Source organism: Pholcus phalangioides, unplaced genomic scaffold (assembly GCF_987345545.1).
Source record: "Pholcus phalangioides strain wild (caught in Gottingen) unplaced genomic scaffold, Ppha-v1.0 ptg000007l_1, whole genome shotgun sequence".
Classification (NCBI taxonomy): domain Eukaryota; kingdom Metazoa; phylum Arthropoda; class Arachnida; order Araneae; family Pholcidae; genus Pholcus; species Pholcus phalangioides.
Window position 1 is genome coordinate 20,938,600 of NW_028301600.1, and position 16,955 is coordinate 20,955,554.

At 33.2% G+C, this 16,955-nt stretch overlaps 1 protein-coding gene across 3 annotated transcripts in view; it reads left to right on the forward strand.

The window, feature by feature from the left end:
* LOC149085053 (uncharacterized) overlaps nt 1–16,955 on the forward strand; it is a 99,990-nt gene that overhangs the window by 40,754 nt on the left and 42,281 nt on the right. For all 3 annotated transcript variants that reach the window (XM_089232830.1, XM_089232828.1, XM_089232829.1), the window contains exons 2-4: nt 1,540–1,705; nt 9,231–9,460; nt 14,285–14,388. In XM_089232830.1, the coding sequence (XP_089088956.1) occupies nt 1,562–1,705; nt 9,231–9,460; nt 14,285–14,388 (478 nt within the window). In that variant the 5' untranslated portion in view covers nt 1,540–1,561. The remainder of the gene's footprint in view (nt 1–1,539; nt 1,706–9,230; nt 9,461–14,284; nt 14,389–16,955) is intronic.

Sequence of the window (16,955 nt, forward strand, 5' to 3'; positions counted from 1 at the left end):
GTTATGACAGTAATGACATTAGTGATAGTGTAATTCTTCCATACCTTCAAGGCATTTTGTGCATTTGCATCTTCTATTGCGTGGCATATATAGTGAGCCTTGAATGCTCGCTTTACCCCTGATCACGGGGCTGAATGATAGATGTTGATTAGGAGGCATATAGAGGACTTCAACACCATCAGCTTTGAACACATTGACATCTTGTTATCCAGGAGCATCATCCAGTATCAAAAGAACTTGAATGACATGTCTTCACTCTCAAGGTACCTCCTGTCTTCGGGAACGAAACACAGTTTAAACCAATCCAGGAAAAGTTCTTTCACAGATCAAGTCCTTTTATTGTTCATCCAAAATACTGGGAGCTTTGACATCATTTCTTTTCAATGCTCGTGGATTCGCAGATTTGAAAATTACGGTGGGCTTTATCATGTACCCATATGCATTTACACAAAATAACGTAGTAAGTCTATCTTAAAACCAGGCGCTCACTTTTCTTCTTGATTGATAAATGTTCTTTGCGGCATTTTCTTCCAAAATAGTGCAGTTTCGTCAACGTTAAACACCTGCTGAGGGCATAACTCTTCTCTTCAATAATTTTCTGCTAAGTTTTTGGAAATTTTCTAGCTGCCTCCTGGTTGGCAGAGGCTTGTTCGCCAGCGATTTTTACATTGCGTAATCTGAATCGTTTCTTAAACCTATGAAACCAACCTTTACTGGCATAAAATTCTGATGAAATAGACGTTTCACCAGCCCTTCCCTTTATAGAAGCTTAAAATATTATCGCCTTTTCCGTTATAATATTACAATCAATTTGAATACCTTTTTTGTAGCAGTCTTGTACTCACAAAAAAAAACAGTATTTTGTGTACGAGAAACACATGGATCCAGTAGGCGATGCAAAGTTTTTGCTGCCAAAGGTGCAGCTACAGCCACGACTGAACGAATTTTAGATTCTTTTTCCTTGATATATCTCACCGTAGATTCGTTGATTCCATAATGGCAGGCCACAGCAACATCAATTGACTTACTTTCACCAAGCATAGTCAATATATCTAATTTTTCTTGTAAACCTTTCACTTTTTTTTGTCGTTCCAAATCATTATTATTACCATTATCAGTAGCACTAGAAAAATGAGCCATCCTTAACACACATAACTCAAATTTTGTAAACAAAACATTCGAATGACGATTGCTGATGGTTTCCAAAAAAAAAATTTCCAATGAAGGAAAAAAACCCGGGAATATGAGGAGCTGACTGTACAATGGATAGCATGACCATTGTACCAAGAAGTAAGCTGCTTCACACAGTGTTAACCATGTTGTTATTATAACACTGAATTAAAGCCAAGTATTTTTCATAAATGAAGTTACTAGGTAATGATTAAGTTGCAGTCTATTAATCATGAGCAATTATATTGAAATCTCTTGTTTACTTTTTACTTTTCGAATTTCTATATTTGTTTTTGAAGTGAAGTACAAATGATGTCTTGTCTCTTCATTAAAATTATACATTTTACTCATGTATATTTTATTTTTCAGGTTTTTTTCCATAGAAATAGCCATGTTTTATGCACACTTTGTGCTAGCCAAAAAAGGGCCATTGGCCCGAATTTGGCTTGCAGCACATTGGGACAAAAAGCTGACAAAAACCCATGTCTTTGAAACAAACATTGAAAGCAGTGTTGAGGGAATTCTTCAGCCAAAGGTTTGTGAGGAAAATAGTCTTATTTCATAGTTTTGTAGTGGAAATTTTTGGTATGTCGAAGGAATTTATCATATCCATTATGATTATAGAAAAAAATGTTTGTGGCATAATATAAAAGTGTTATTGTTCGAAATTATAATTCACATTAAACAATTCCCTTCACAATATGTCTGAATTAAAAAAGTTTTTTTCTCTTCTAAGCCAAAATCGTTCTTTTGACTGTTTAGGGTCAGGTGGGGTAAAATGATCATAAAAGGTGTTTTCATCTTTGAAGAGGTATAACCATATGAATTATTCCAAAATAGGATATCTTTTTGGCTATTTCAAATTACATTCTTAGATCACATTTTTCAAAAATATTTTTTGAGTATAAGTTTTTTTTCAGCAACTTTTTAGACCTTATTTTTATGACCACTTTACCCCATGGCGTGGGGTAAAGTGAGTAGTGCATGGGGTAAAATGGTCATACCAAATAATGAAATTTTAGGAAAATAATCAGTGAGAATTGAAATTTTATTTAACACATTTATCAATCATTTTCTACTTTTAAATTTCCAACTTTTAATGTACTCTGTAGTTAAAACTTGGTTTCATTAGGATCTTCGAATACAACTGATCCCTTATTTCATTTGTCCTCATTTTCTGGAAAGGTATAAAAATTCATTATTTATACAGGCCTTTTCAAGATATTCAACAGATAATCAATCCTTATTAATCACTTGTCTGATAATTTGCATCATTGGTTTTTGTTTTCTTCATAATAAACTAGCACCCCACACACATAGCCTTCTGACATCTTTCATAAAATTTGGATAGTTATAGATTTGCCTCAGATCTTCAGGAAATTTTTTCTTTGGCTATTGGAGTTTAATGAAATTTTCGCATATTTCTATTTTGTGGTAGTTAAAGTTCAACTATTTCCTTAATTAAGGTTTCTCCTGTGCCATTCTGAACATATTTTCAGATTACCCTTTCATTTACAGCTGAGATTAAATGAGGGCAAGGTAGCCAGTAAATGGCTCGTTTCAAGTCTTTCATCAGACACAACATTAATATTAGCTAATCTTGACACTTCTTCACCTTCTAAGTTCAAGTCAGCCATTCATGAAGTTGATTCTGTATCTTTATTTTACTTGGTCGTGAATTGTGAAAGTTCAACATCTACAAAAGGGGGGGGGGGGTGTTCACATTACACAAGAGATTTCAAGCCATCAATACTAGTCTCCTTTGCATGTCAAACATGATTTTCTTCTAGAATTCTTTTGTCTTGACTTGTTAATGATCCATCTTTAAGTGATATGGAATCTTCAACTTGTGTTCTTGCAGCTCACATGATACTCTAATGCTTTTTCCAACAGTTAGCAATACTAATAGAAGAATGTCAGAGTACTGTTGTATATTCTTTTCACATATAGGTTCAATCACCTACTTTCCAAGTGCATGTTTGCTCTGGAAAAGAAAAAAAAAATTATATTAAGTGAAAAGTTAAGTAAAAAAAATTCTTACGAGTTCAATTAGGGTCAGGTGGGTTAAAATGGTCATAAAAAGAGGTGTTTTCATCTTTGAAGAGGTATAACCATATGAATTTTTCAAAAGTAAGATATCTTTTGGCTAATATTTTACATTACATTCTTAGAGAGTATATTAGCACATTTTTCAAAAATATTTTTTGAGTGTAACAGTTTTTTTTTAGCAACTTTTTAGACCTCACTTTTATGACCACTTTACCCCATGGGGGTGGGGTAAAGTGAGTAGTGCATGGGGTAAAATGGTCATACCAAATAATGAAATTTTAGGAAAATAATCAGTGAGCATTGAAATTTTATTTAACACATTTATCAATCATTTTCTACTTTTAAATTTCCAACTTTTAATGTACTCTGTAGTTAAAACTTGGTTTCATTAGGATCTTCGAATACAACTGATCCCTTATTTCATTTATGTCGTCATTTTCTGGAAAGGTATAAAAATTCATTATTTAGGTTTTTTCATGATCATAAATCTTTATTAATCACTTGTCTGATAATTTGCATTATTGTTTTTTTGTTCTCTTCATAATAAACCAGCACCCCACACACACACAGCCTTCTGACATCTTTCATAAAGTTTAAATAGTTATAGATTTGCCTCAGATCTTCAGGAAATTTTTTCTTTGGCTAGGGGAGTTTAATGAAATTTTCACACATTTCTGTTTTGTGGCAGTCAAAGTTCAACTATTTCCCTTAATTAAGGTTTCTCCTGTGCCATTCTGAACATGTTTTCATTTTGCCTTTTGAGTTCTGTATTACCCTTTCGTTTACAGCTGAGATTAACGAGGGCAAGGTTGTCAGTATATGGCTCGTTTCAAGTCTTTCATCAGACACAACACTGATATTAACTAATCTTGACACTTCTTCACCTTCTATGTTCAAGTCAGCTATTCATGAAATTGATTCTGTGACTTTATTTTACTTGGTCGTGAATTGTGAAAGTTCAACGTCTACAAAAGGATGAGGGTTGTTCACATTGAGCAAGAGATTTCAAGCCTTCAATACCAGTCTCCTTTGCATGTCAACCATGATTTTCTTCTACAATCCTTTTTTTTCTTGACTTGTTAATGATCCATCTTCTTTAAGAGTGATATGGAATCTTCAACTTGTGTTCTTGCAGCTCACATGATACTCTGATGCTCTTTCCAACATCTAGCAATACTAATGGAAGGATGTCAGAGTACTGTTGTATATTCTTTTCACATATAGGTTCAAACACCTACTTTCCAAGCACATGTTTGCTCTGGAAAAGAAAAAAATGAACTGTAAAAAGTAAATTAAGTAAAAATACTCAAGTAAAAAAAAATTCTTAAAAGTTCAATTATATGTTAGGCAAAATAGCTCCTAACAACTAAGTATTAGTTAAGCCTAATGCTATGACCACTTTACCCCACATTGTTTAAATTACTATAAAATATGAAATATAATGTTTACAACTTACCAATGAATGAAATAATGTTCTTGAGACACTACTGGAGTGCCCTGCACAGCCAATCTATAAAAAGTTTGAGAAACTAAAATGGTAGAGAGAAGTTATTCAGGCACTCAAAGAATGGAACCCGAGCTTGAACAATAAAAAAAAACTGTTTATTGCCACTAAAATGTAGCTTGGCATAAAATTTTAAGTGAAAAGCTCTGCTGCTTGCAAGTGAAAGTTAAAACAGAAATTTGGTAGCAATATCAATTGAAATTCTGAAGTTATGCCATTTTATGTTCAGTATGACCATTTTATCCCACATTGTTTAAATTACTATAAAATAATGATTACATTAAAATTTAGCTTGAAAGTTTCAGGGTTTTTTTTTGGCCGACGTGAAGTACCCCAAAGCAGAATGTGCCAAAATCTGCGACGTACGTTGCAGAACAATTTGAAAGAATTTTAAGAAAAAGTACAAAAAAACATTATTACATGTATGGGTATTTTTACCGCAGAACATTTCCAGTCAGCTGAGGGCTCGTTGCAGAACAGTGCTAAACATTCTGCTTTGGGGGTGAAGTATAGTTTTCGTATTTTGACATTTTGTTTGCACGAGTGGCAAACATTTTCAAGAAATCTTGTGTTCCATCGGGCAAAAGGCTACTACTCACGCCTTCTCCCTGCTTCCGTCAAAAGACTAAAACTGTACTTCACGTCGGCCAAAAAACCGAAAACTTTTAAGCTAAATTCTAATTTTCCATGATGGCCACCGAAGCCTTCTTTGTTTCATGATTACAACTTACCAGTGAATGAAATAATGTTCTTGCAACACTTCTGGAGTGTCCTGCACAGCCAATCTATAGAAAGTTTGAGCAACTAAAATGATAGAAGTTATTCAGGCACTCAAAGAATGGAACCCGAGCTTGAACAACAAAAAACACCGGTTTATTGCCACTAAAATGTTGCTTGGCATAAAATTTTAAGTGAAAAATTTGCTACTCGCAAGTGAAAGTTAAAACAAATTTGGTAGCAATATAAATTGAAATTCTGAAGTTATGTCATTTTATGTTCACAGTATGACTATTTTACCCTATCTGGCCCTAAGCATTTTTATGAATTTCACTGATCTGCATTATAACTGGCATAATACTAATTACTAAACCCTCTGTAAAATGCAATATTCAGACATGCCAACATTTGCTTAAAGCTTGTCAGTAGCAGGGTTTAAGCTAGATAAAAAATTCCTTTAGCAAAAAAAGCCAAAATGGAGGAAAAGCTTTAGCAAAATGTTACAATACTAATGATTGGTTGGATGTCTACTCATTTCGTACCTCCTGTACTCATTTTTGCAAAAGTGGCTACTACTTCTTTCGTATTTTGCAAACAATTTGACCGAAGCTTAAATCTTGGTCAGTAGTGATGTGTTCAGCTTTGCCATGGGTGGTACCCTCGTAGGACAACATAATCATAGTACAATAAGAAATAATCACTTAAAATTTAATTTTTTTTTACCACCTCTTTGGCACTGGAAACTAGAAGGCTCAGGCCACATGAGTTCCCCCCCGCTGAAGCAACTTTCCAAGGTCACCTAGAGTCCCTTAGTAATTCATGAATATTCAATGCAATCTCAACGCCCTTGTGGGCTGTATACATGGATGTCTAGAGAGTAACCCTAGACCCCCTCCCCGGTTCTCTGCGTATCAGAGCTCCTACAACGAAACATTCTTTTCAACACAAGTTCTGCAAGCTCAACCATACACTACGCAAATGAGGCCGGGTTCAAACCCACCTCGCTGAACCACTCAAAAACATGTTTTTAGACCACCGTGTGGGGCGATTGGGACAGAAAACAGGTGTTTGGGCATCAAGTAGAGTGGCGGGTTTAGACATGCTTTAGATTGCCTTCCACACACAAACAAAACAGGTAGGCTGCGAGTAGTCTTCACTCAAACTCTTTCAAATGTGTGTATACGAATTCAGTGTTATGATAAAGATCAATGCATTTTTAATATAATAAGGGAAAAAAAATACTCAAAACCCTGAATTTTTTTTTTTTTAACATTTCCGTAATATTGAGTCTCTCTTAGCCCCGTAGTTTATTGTGGCCATCTGTAGGAACTCTGCACATTTTCTTCAAGGAAAAGACTTTCCTGTTTTTGTGCAGGTGATGATGCTCTCCCCCCCCCCCCCCCCATCAACTCCGAGAATTTTAATAAAATCCTAAGGAAGAGAAACTCTTTTTCTATTATTTATATTATATACATATTCCTATACGCTCCCAAAGGGAAGTGGGGAAATGTTACAGTAATACTGTCTTCCCCCCTTCTGTCCCAAAGCCGAATGTTTAGTACTGTTCTGCGACGAGCCCTCGGTTGACTGGAAATGTTCTGCGGTAAAAATACCCATACATGTAATAATGTTTTTTTGCACTTTTTCTTAAAATTCTTCCAAATTGTTCTGCAGTAGCTGGAATTGTTCTGCGACGTACGTCGCAGATTTCGGCACATTCTGCTTTGGGGCCCTTCTGTTACTAAAGCATTAACAATGTCTGACTCCGCCCACTGGCTCTTGATTGGTAGTTTAGGGGTAACAGGAAATAAGCTGGAAGTGAAAAAAAATGCTTTGTGCTCGTCATTGTAGAAATAAGTGTTTTAAGGGGACGACATCTTGTAACTGCTGAAATACAAAGCATCAAGTTAGATATCTTGTAATTGCTGCTGTTAGAACAGTGCAATAAGCTACCGAAAATTATTAACTAGACTGAAGTAGCATAATTGAGTATTTTGCTATGAGTTTTGTGCATAAAAAAGAAAATAAGCTGTTTTTTTTGTTTTTTCACGCTAAACAGGACGCTGAGTTTTTTAAAGTTATTTTACTGATTTTATTATTTAATTGCTTTGATCTTTACAGATTAGCTATAGCATATCAGTAAATTTGTATAGGCCTACACATGTTGCAGAATGAGAGAAAAGTATTGGACAGGGCAAAAGTCAGTTATCAAATTAGTGTATCATTCATCAAGAAGAGGAGCATTTGGACCAAATTGAAAGGAATGCTGTGACAAACTCGCGATCCAAGCTGACACCAGCGCATGAAGATAGAAACCCACCCCAAAGCAGAATATGCAGAAATCTGCAATGTACATTGCAGGACAACCAGTGCTACTGTAGAACAATCTGGAAGAATTAAAAAAAAAAAATGTAGAAAACATTATGGGGATTTTTACCACAGAAAATTTCTAGTCAGCCAATAGCTTGTTGCAGAACAATGCTTTGGGAGAAACCCATTTAATAAGTGCAGGGCTCTCACTTTTCCTACTTTTTGGTAAAATGTCCCGATTTCTATGTTTTGTCCTATTTTTCTTTTTTATCAAAAATCTTGTCAAAAACATTTGTGTTACTTTTTTAAATGAAAAAAGAATCACATCAAAATATTGCTAAATAAATAAAGTAGTAGATTGCAATTAATGATTCTGCCAAAGCAGAAGTTGCATAATTTTTTTCAGGTTATTCAAGGGGTGTATGTGCAGCACCTCCTAGAGATAGGCCTCTGCAGTTTGCTTGTGACGTCAGTAAGTAGTCCATTTTCCCTCAGAGTATCCAGGAAAAAAAATTCCCTGCTCGTGCCAGTATGAGGAAAAGAAATGATCGGGCTCAGAATTGGCGATCATTATGCGGTATTTGTGAGCCAATCGGGAAGATTCTACTCCAAAATAAGAAAAGATATAGGATGCTGTGTTTCAAAATGTGGCGAACTTGCTAGGTAGTCTGTGAATGATGTTTATGGCAAACAGTGCAGAGACCTATCTCTAGGAGGTGCTGGTATGTGGGCCATGTGCTTTATTAAATTTTTCTTTTGCTTAGTTTGAGAGTGTTCAAAAACTTGTCTTGTGTCAATGTTTTGAGTAGTTATTGAAAACTATCTGGATATCCTATCCATCCCATTGAAAATTTTGAACACTTCGATCATATCGACACCTGCGTTCATCCAATGTAAACATATTCGAAAAATGAAATCTCTCTTCATAACTCAAGCCCTGCATGCCAACAAGGACACTCGTAGCTCTTCTCTGCACCCCTTCAACCAATTCTATGTCCCTCTGTAGGTATGGTCTCCAAATCCTTACAGCATACTCCAGTCCAGGACGAACTAATCCTCGAAAAAGCGGAAGAATGACTTTAGGAGAACGCGAAGCGACCTTTTTGAAAATGAGACCAAGCATTCTATTCGTAGATGCTTGTAAAAATATGATAGTAATTTAATTTATGCTTTGAATTTTTTTGTAAATTGAAACAATTTGAAGTTTTAAATTTTTATCCTGTAAACTATCTTTGAAGAATTAAATTTAAAAAAAATACAAATAGATAAAGATATAAAATAAAAAATGTCTATCTGGAGGAAGTTGCATCTTTTTCGCAAATGACTGATTTTTTTAAAGTGAATTTTAGTTACGTGTTTCAATTCTTCTGTTTTGACTGGACCGTTATAAAAGTATAGATTGATTTTTTAAAAAAAATTGTTTTTGTATAGAGCAACAACATTGAAACAGTGTACTTTTATTTTTTTATTTCTGTTTTAGGTTAAATTGGCACTGAGAACATCCGGTCATCTTCTTTTGGGCATAGTTCGTATTTACTCACGTAAAGCCAAGTATTTGTTAGCAGATTGCAATGAGGCCTTTATAAAGATTAAAATGGCTTTCCGTCCTGGTGTGGTTGATCTACCAGAAGGTAACCGGGAAGCAGCTGTTGCTACAATAACACTGCCAGAAGTTTTCCATGATTTTGATACTGCAATGCCAGATATAACGTAAGATGTGTTATTAATTTCCTGACAGCAGCTTAATGAATCCATAACTTTACATTTAAATAATTTCCTCATATGAATGTTTTTTTAGGCAATATTTTGTTTGCCTGTTCTGGCCTTTGTATTTGCCCAAAAAACTACTCAACGAGATGGGTAAAACAAAATTGGTTATAATTTCATTGTATCATAATTTATCAAATTTTTATCTATAAATAATTTTTGAATTTGGTAAACTTCATATTTATAATTTTTTTTAAATATAATTATAGTTGGGGTTTATTTTTTTATACTAGTTACACATTGATAACAGTTTTTGATGAGGCTTTTCAGTCTCTTGGACTAAAGTTTGGATTAATGTAAAATAGCTTATATGAAAGAATCGGAATTTTTGTATTTGTTTCCTAACACAGAGAAAAGCCAATGATAAAGGCAAATGCAAGGAAAAACAATTGATCCATAATGTGTTTTAACACACTGTGAGAGATGGTGTTATCTTCAGAGGATATATTGTCCCCCCCCCCCCCTCATGCTAGAAGCATTAATGTGCAAATTCTCACTTTTTTTTTTAAATCGGCTTTTTTGATACTTTATTTTGCTATTCAAGTTTTGCCTGAAATGCAAATGTTTGTCCCTATTGCAAACCCGCCAACTCTCTAGATTTTGGCAGAAAATTAATTTTGAGCTTTGAAGAATAACTTTCATAGAGTAATATGGGTAGAGTACAAACATAATTTTCCACATTCTTTCTTATCCAAGGACATTGCATATTAGTGCTTCTAGCATGGGGGGGGGTAAGATATAACTGCTGTCAACATGGACTGGGAATGTCATTTCTTAACCCAAATCAAACGCTGTGGTCAAAAAGAAGCTTAGTGCCTGCTTGTAATTGATTCGAAGTCATGTGAAGATTGATATACAAACAATAAAGTATAAGCGCTCTACTAATTTCAGGACCCAGGTTATTGGCAAAATCTAGGTTCTTTTTGAGTGAAAGTGGAGTCTCTCTCTGAAAAAAAACACGTGGCACCCCCTTTCTCTAATCAAACAAGTAATCAATTTCTAAAAGCAAGTTCAATCCAAAGATTGACTAACAAAAAAAAAAGTTAATTTACTAGTATAACTAGGTTTAGTTACATTCATCTATAAGTATTCTATTGATACAGAAAAGTTGCAAAGAAACCCATTAACACTGAGCAATAAACATGTGTAACAAATTTAAAGCACATATAATTTTGTTGGGTACAATATATATTTATTAATAAATCAATTTATAAATTCTCTTCTGATTGAATTTTCTTTCAGGAAACCTTAGCTTCAATAATATCTTCTGCATAAATTTATAATGATTATGATGATCATCTGACTAATATAAATCCTTTTTGAGCAATTTACAGTTGGAATGATTTTCTTTTCCCTCCCTGATGGTCCACAACTGTGGTCAACCACTATTTTACTGCAACATATCTCGTACCTTAATATGGGAGCTATATCAGATTTGTATTGGTCCAACAATTCCTAAAAATATATATAATTTTTTGCCCCATTTCATCTTGAATTTGGCGCTCTTCCTAGAGTGGCACCTGACTTCAAAGCGGTAGCCAACTCAAATTTGAAAAACCTCTGAAAATTGTGTTTAGTTGACCACCAGTGTCCATTAGTGGCCCAGCAGGTCTCTAAACCCGAATTTTTGTGATGTGAAACTTACGACCATGGATATTCAAGATAGCTTTTTCAGATTTGGTTTTTGTCTTCAAAGGTCGCAAAAAAAAATGTTTGCAATTGAAATAGCTGATCCAGTCCTGTACGATTCTTCAAAAAGGTGCATGTCACGTGATATGCGATCTTGTGGGAACAGCGAATTTACTTTGTAAATATGGCTTCTCTGGCGTGGGTGAGTAGCCAGGATGTAACGTAATTTCTGACATATAACCTGCACGGGAAAAAACCCTTACAAATTAGAAAATTTGGTATAGTAGCCGCTCATTCAGGGATGCAGTTTGATATATTTCTCCAGCTTCATTTCACTGTGGGGTTATATATTTTATATCAATACAATATAGTACTTTCTTTGTACTTGAAAGTAGTGGAACTACTTTTCAATGTCACAATGCCTTAGCGCGATCATGATAGATGGTGAGGAGAATCTGTACTATTTTTCCCAAAACTCTGAAAATAGATATTCCGTGGGACGCATGAGCAAAATTTTTATACCTCTTTTTCCAAAATTCCGAGTATTTGACATGCTATCGCATGTCAGCAGCATCTCTGTACAAGTATAAATAAATGCTAAAAGTCAGATTAATAACTATAATAGCATTAGAACAATATTATAATTCAAAGTAATAAAAATTTAAGAACAATCTAAATTTGTTTTAGTGTCATTTTATATACATTTTGTTTGTCTATAATCCTTTAATTTTGCATACTAATTTAAGCTGGGCTGGAAGAGATCTCTGCAACGGGATAAGTGCAGTGGCAAAGTTCTCGTGTTCATTGTATACCAATTTAGTGCAAGGTGTCAGATAATCAAGTTTATCGTATGTGTTATCAAAACCAGAGCTGGCAAGTTTTTCCCATAGGTAGAAAAAATCACAGTAAAAACTGTCCTGGCAAAAATTGATTTTTTCTCTCATTTATGCATGTGAGACAGTATTGTGCATTTTATTATTCTTTTACATGTAAATAAGATGGTTTTGAGCACAAACTTTAGTATGAGAATTAATAGAGACAATTAATAATTTTTGAGTTGGTGAGTTTTTGCCATTGCTGGAAAAAACTGTAGTAAAAATGTTCTAGCAATGATGTGTTTTTGTCAAGCATCAAAAATTGATACTTTCCACTCTTATTTATATCTAGTATCATTTCGGAAAAATTTCAATACAAAAAAATTGTTTGATACGCACAAAAATCTGGTTTAAGAATTGTATTAACATGATATATATGGGTATTAATTTTATTAGCCAAAAAAATGAGCATAAATTTTTTACAAAATCGTTTAAAACATGTAATAGTCCTACCATTCTCGCAATCGTATTTGCAATGAAAGTAGCAGATTTTGTCCAAAGTAAACCAATTCTTTCTAAAATAGAGCATGGTAATGCCCTGAAGTTATACAATAGGATGAGACAACCATGTAGGTAGAAGTATAGTTTCAATGGAAATACATATATATAATTAGCTAATTGGGACCAAATTATAGAAAGAGCACCTGTCTTTTTTCTTACTATGACTATCATGCTATGGTACTCTTCTATGGGGCTTCATAAATTTAACTTGCATTGTGACTGTAATCCAGTCCAGTAAAACAGACACATAATTGGTATTTGCGGTCTGAAATCTGCATAAATGAGAAAATGCTTTGAATGTTTTGGTAACACCTCTACCAATCAAAAGGAATGAGCTGCTCGTGTTTTGAGAAAAAACAAATTTCAGCCATGAGTTGAAGTTAATTGAAAGTTATAGACCAGGTGCATTGGCATCAAAGAGCAATACATTAAACAAATTATTTTTTAAACTTGGCTTTGGACTTCACGTATAAAATTATGACCTTCTCTGTGAAAATAACGGATATCAAACAAGGCTTAGGATTACATTCTAAAATCCCAGCAAAGTTTTCATCTTTACATATTGTAACTGCTAAAGAATTGGTGTATATAATTTCATTAAATAGGTTCTGATTGAATAAAACATTTTTTTACTTGATGATCACTTAATGATCTCCACGATTTTGGCAATAATCCAGTAATTATGCTTGAATTATAGAAATGTGCATTTTTCACAAAAAATCATGTAATTCTGAAACTGCATAACGTAGGGTAGTGTAAGCTGAGGTATTACTATACAGTGAAACCTCGCTACAACAATGCTTGATATAGCAATAAATCCCTCTACAACAACATTTTTTTCTTGACCACAGATTATAATTATATCAAGATTTTACTGTATCAGAGTTGGCAAATTTTTACCATAGGTGGAAATAACCATGGTAAAAACTGGCCCAGCAAAAAGTCTTTCCCTATCTATATTTGCATGCGAGGTATTTTTATAAATTTTTTTCTATTTATTATGCAAATGACATAAGTTTTGAATTCAAATTTTGATTTAATAATCAATTTTTATGGTTAAGTTTTTGCCATGGCTGGAAAAAACTAGAATAAAAAAGTCCTATGTGTGTGTCAATGTTTTTGCCAACCATAAAAGCAAATCGATACTTCTTGCATTTATTTGTCTAGTATCATTTAAATGAAAAAAAAATTAATGCAAAAAAATTGTATATTGTTATAACAATCCTTCATCTGTAGGAAAACATAACTGACTTTCCTAAGGTCATTGTAATGAATGTTATAATGTAGGGTCATTATAACGAGCATCAACTGTATATCTATTTGTAAATTATATTTTCCACCAGATTATTTCAAGATACAACAATATGAAGTTGATTGCTATAATGATTTCAAGTATCAGTTACATATAATACACATTGAGGCAAATGTGTTTATTCATAAAACTGTTTGCTAGGTTTTACCAGTTTTTGCCACTGTCCCAGCAAAAAGTTGCCAGCAGGGTTTAAGCTACGGTCGCGTTTTTTGCAAAATGCAAAAGAAAATCATAGAATGCGCAAGAAGTAGTAGCCACTTTCGCAAAAATGCGTACAGGAGGTACGGAACGTGAAGACATCCAACCATAAATCATTAGCATTGTAGCATTTTGCTAAAGCTTTCCCCTTCCCCATTTTTGCTTTTTTTGCTAAAGGAATTTTTTTATCTATTAAACCCTGGTTGCCAGCAAAATGCCCAATCCTGATCAAAACCAATGGTTATCTTGCAGGATTGACATGGATGCTCAAGTCTCATTGAATCAGAGTCGGGCAGAAGATATTACACTGAAAGAAGACTACGGCACTCTGAGTTTGATGACTGATGATGGTTTTGGTAAGAATTAAAAAAGTTTAGCATGTTCTCTCTAAATATTTCTTCCACATTGTATTTCATTTCAGAAAAAAGTTTATAACTGAATTAACTAGCTTGCATATACACAGTAAATCATGAAATTTAATTTTAGGTTGAGGTTTACGTTACATTTAACATTTATTTTATAAGAGTACATCAGAGCCAGAGAAAATTATTCCTTTTTTTCTTTTTTTAAAAATCAAATTGGTGAGTGTTGTATGTTTTATCAATTGTATGAAACATTAAGACAAAATATCAGTTTCTTGCTATAAAAAAGATTACCCACACACACACACAGAGCTTATCTTAAGGTGAGGTTGCCACACGATTTACCATTCTGGCATTTTAGAGTGCAACTCGGGCATAAATTTAACAGGTTGCAGCTCTGCACATTAGTCATGCATGTTAATTGTGCTATTTTTTCTGGTCATAAAAATGATCAATTAAAAAAAGGAATGTGATACTTTATATTGTCAAACCCAGAAAAAGTGATCCTGGTAAGGGGTTAGGCCTAAATTATGAAGCAGAACCTCTTTTAGCCAAATCTCTTTAAACTGGATTTTTCCTTAAGCTGAATGCAAATAACCCTATTTTATTGGTGTTCCCAGCATTTTTTCACACATGGCTGTTTTTGGCGGTTTAATCTGTAATGTCAAATACCTCAAATATTGTTTTTCTACATAAAAATTCCTGTTGAAAATACACACATTGATTGCATGTAATGTTTAAAATCACTATGTTATACAAAGAATAAATTCTTAATATGATTGTAAAATAATTTTCTGCTCTCTTCAGAATTATTTTGGACAGTTTATGCATATTTTTTCTTGTAAAATATACATTTTGAATAGATCTTAACATAAAAGCTGGAAGGAAAAATTATGTGGAACCACTCTATATATCCTTCAGTTCAAGATGATTCTTGACTTTCCAAAATTTCTTCAACTGCTTACATATGTGTAGTGATATAAACCATGTGCTGTACTCTTTTCTCAAAGGATAGGTGAAAAGTTAAGGTTTAAAAATATTTTTTTTTCTATATATATGTCATGTTGATTTCTTTTTTTTTATCGTTATTAAATTATCCAGATAGTCACTGAGACTTAGAATAATACTTTTACTGTGTGCATAACATTAGAATACATCTAGTAATCAAAATACGAGATTGTAGTACTAAAATGCCCTTTAATTTGGCAATTCTGGTTTGTATATGATGCTTAAGAAACTCATGTAACTTATTCGTAGTGCAAAAGTAAGAATGACTAAGTTTGACTACAATGCAGTTTATTTACATGCATTTATAATGCAATGGTTGTCCCAATTGAAGCTGTATCTAAACATTCAAAACAATGATTTTTGTTATCAAGCCAGCTTCTCTGCTTTATAATATTTTTTGAAACGCTGGATTTATGCAACCTAAGCCAAGAAATTTTTAAGTGAGAATAAATGAGTTTAATTAATGTATTAAGAGATGCTGCACGAGAATTTTTATAATGCATGGAATAAAATTTTAGGCAGATCAGAAAATTTTAAATATCAAAATACAGATATTTTATACATACATAGACTCTGTAACTCGACACCCCAAAAGCAGGGTTGGGTTTTTGACATCAAAAACCAAGCAAAAGTAGGATAGGATAAATAAGCGATGGTTTAAACCATCACAAACTTAAATGAATGCCTTTGAACATGATGAAAAACTTACTTTTTTGCATATTACAATGTTTTATTTTGAAACATTTATTACAATAATTAAAACGAAATATTAATTATAATTTGTAATTTTGAATTTTTCAACATAAGAGTCTGGAACATATAAAATATAATTTTATGGTTTATTTATCTAAGCTACTCAACCTGTGTTCAATTTGCTAAGCGGGATGGAGCTGTTTATTCAAAATATGTCTAAGAGGGCATGGGGGTTCTCCTCAAAAAGTAACTCGGTATTAAAACTATCAAATTCTTACTGTCAATGATGTCAGTTTTTGTTAACTAGATATGTTAAATAACAAAACACTTACTTTTATGTAGATTAAAAGGCTTTGCATTCAGAATTATATATAATTACTGAGGAAAAATATCTATTTTGATATTTTAAATTTTCTGATCCACAAAAAATTTTATTCCATTTAAAAATTCTCACGTAGCATCTGTTAATGCACTAATTAAACTCATTTATTTTCACCTAAAAATTTCTTAGATCAGAGTTTATAAATTTGCAGAGTTTTAAAGAGTATTTTCAACCAAAGCAGAGCTGACACGACTTGATACCCAAAGCATGTTTTGCACGTTTGAATACAGCTTCAATTGGAAAAGCATTGCATTATAAATTCTAGTAAATATACCATATCATAGTGCAAAAGTAGAAATAACTAACTTATCCTTAGTAGGATAAGTTACAGGAGTTTCTTAAGCATCCTATACAAGCTAGCATTGCCAAATTAAATGACATTTTTATTCCTACAATTTAGTATTTTGATTGCTAGATATATTTCAATGTTATGCGCAATAAGAGTATCATTTGAAGTATCAGTGGTTATCTAGATAAT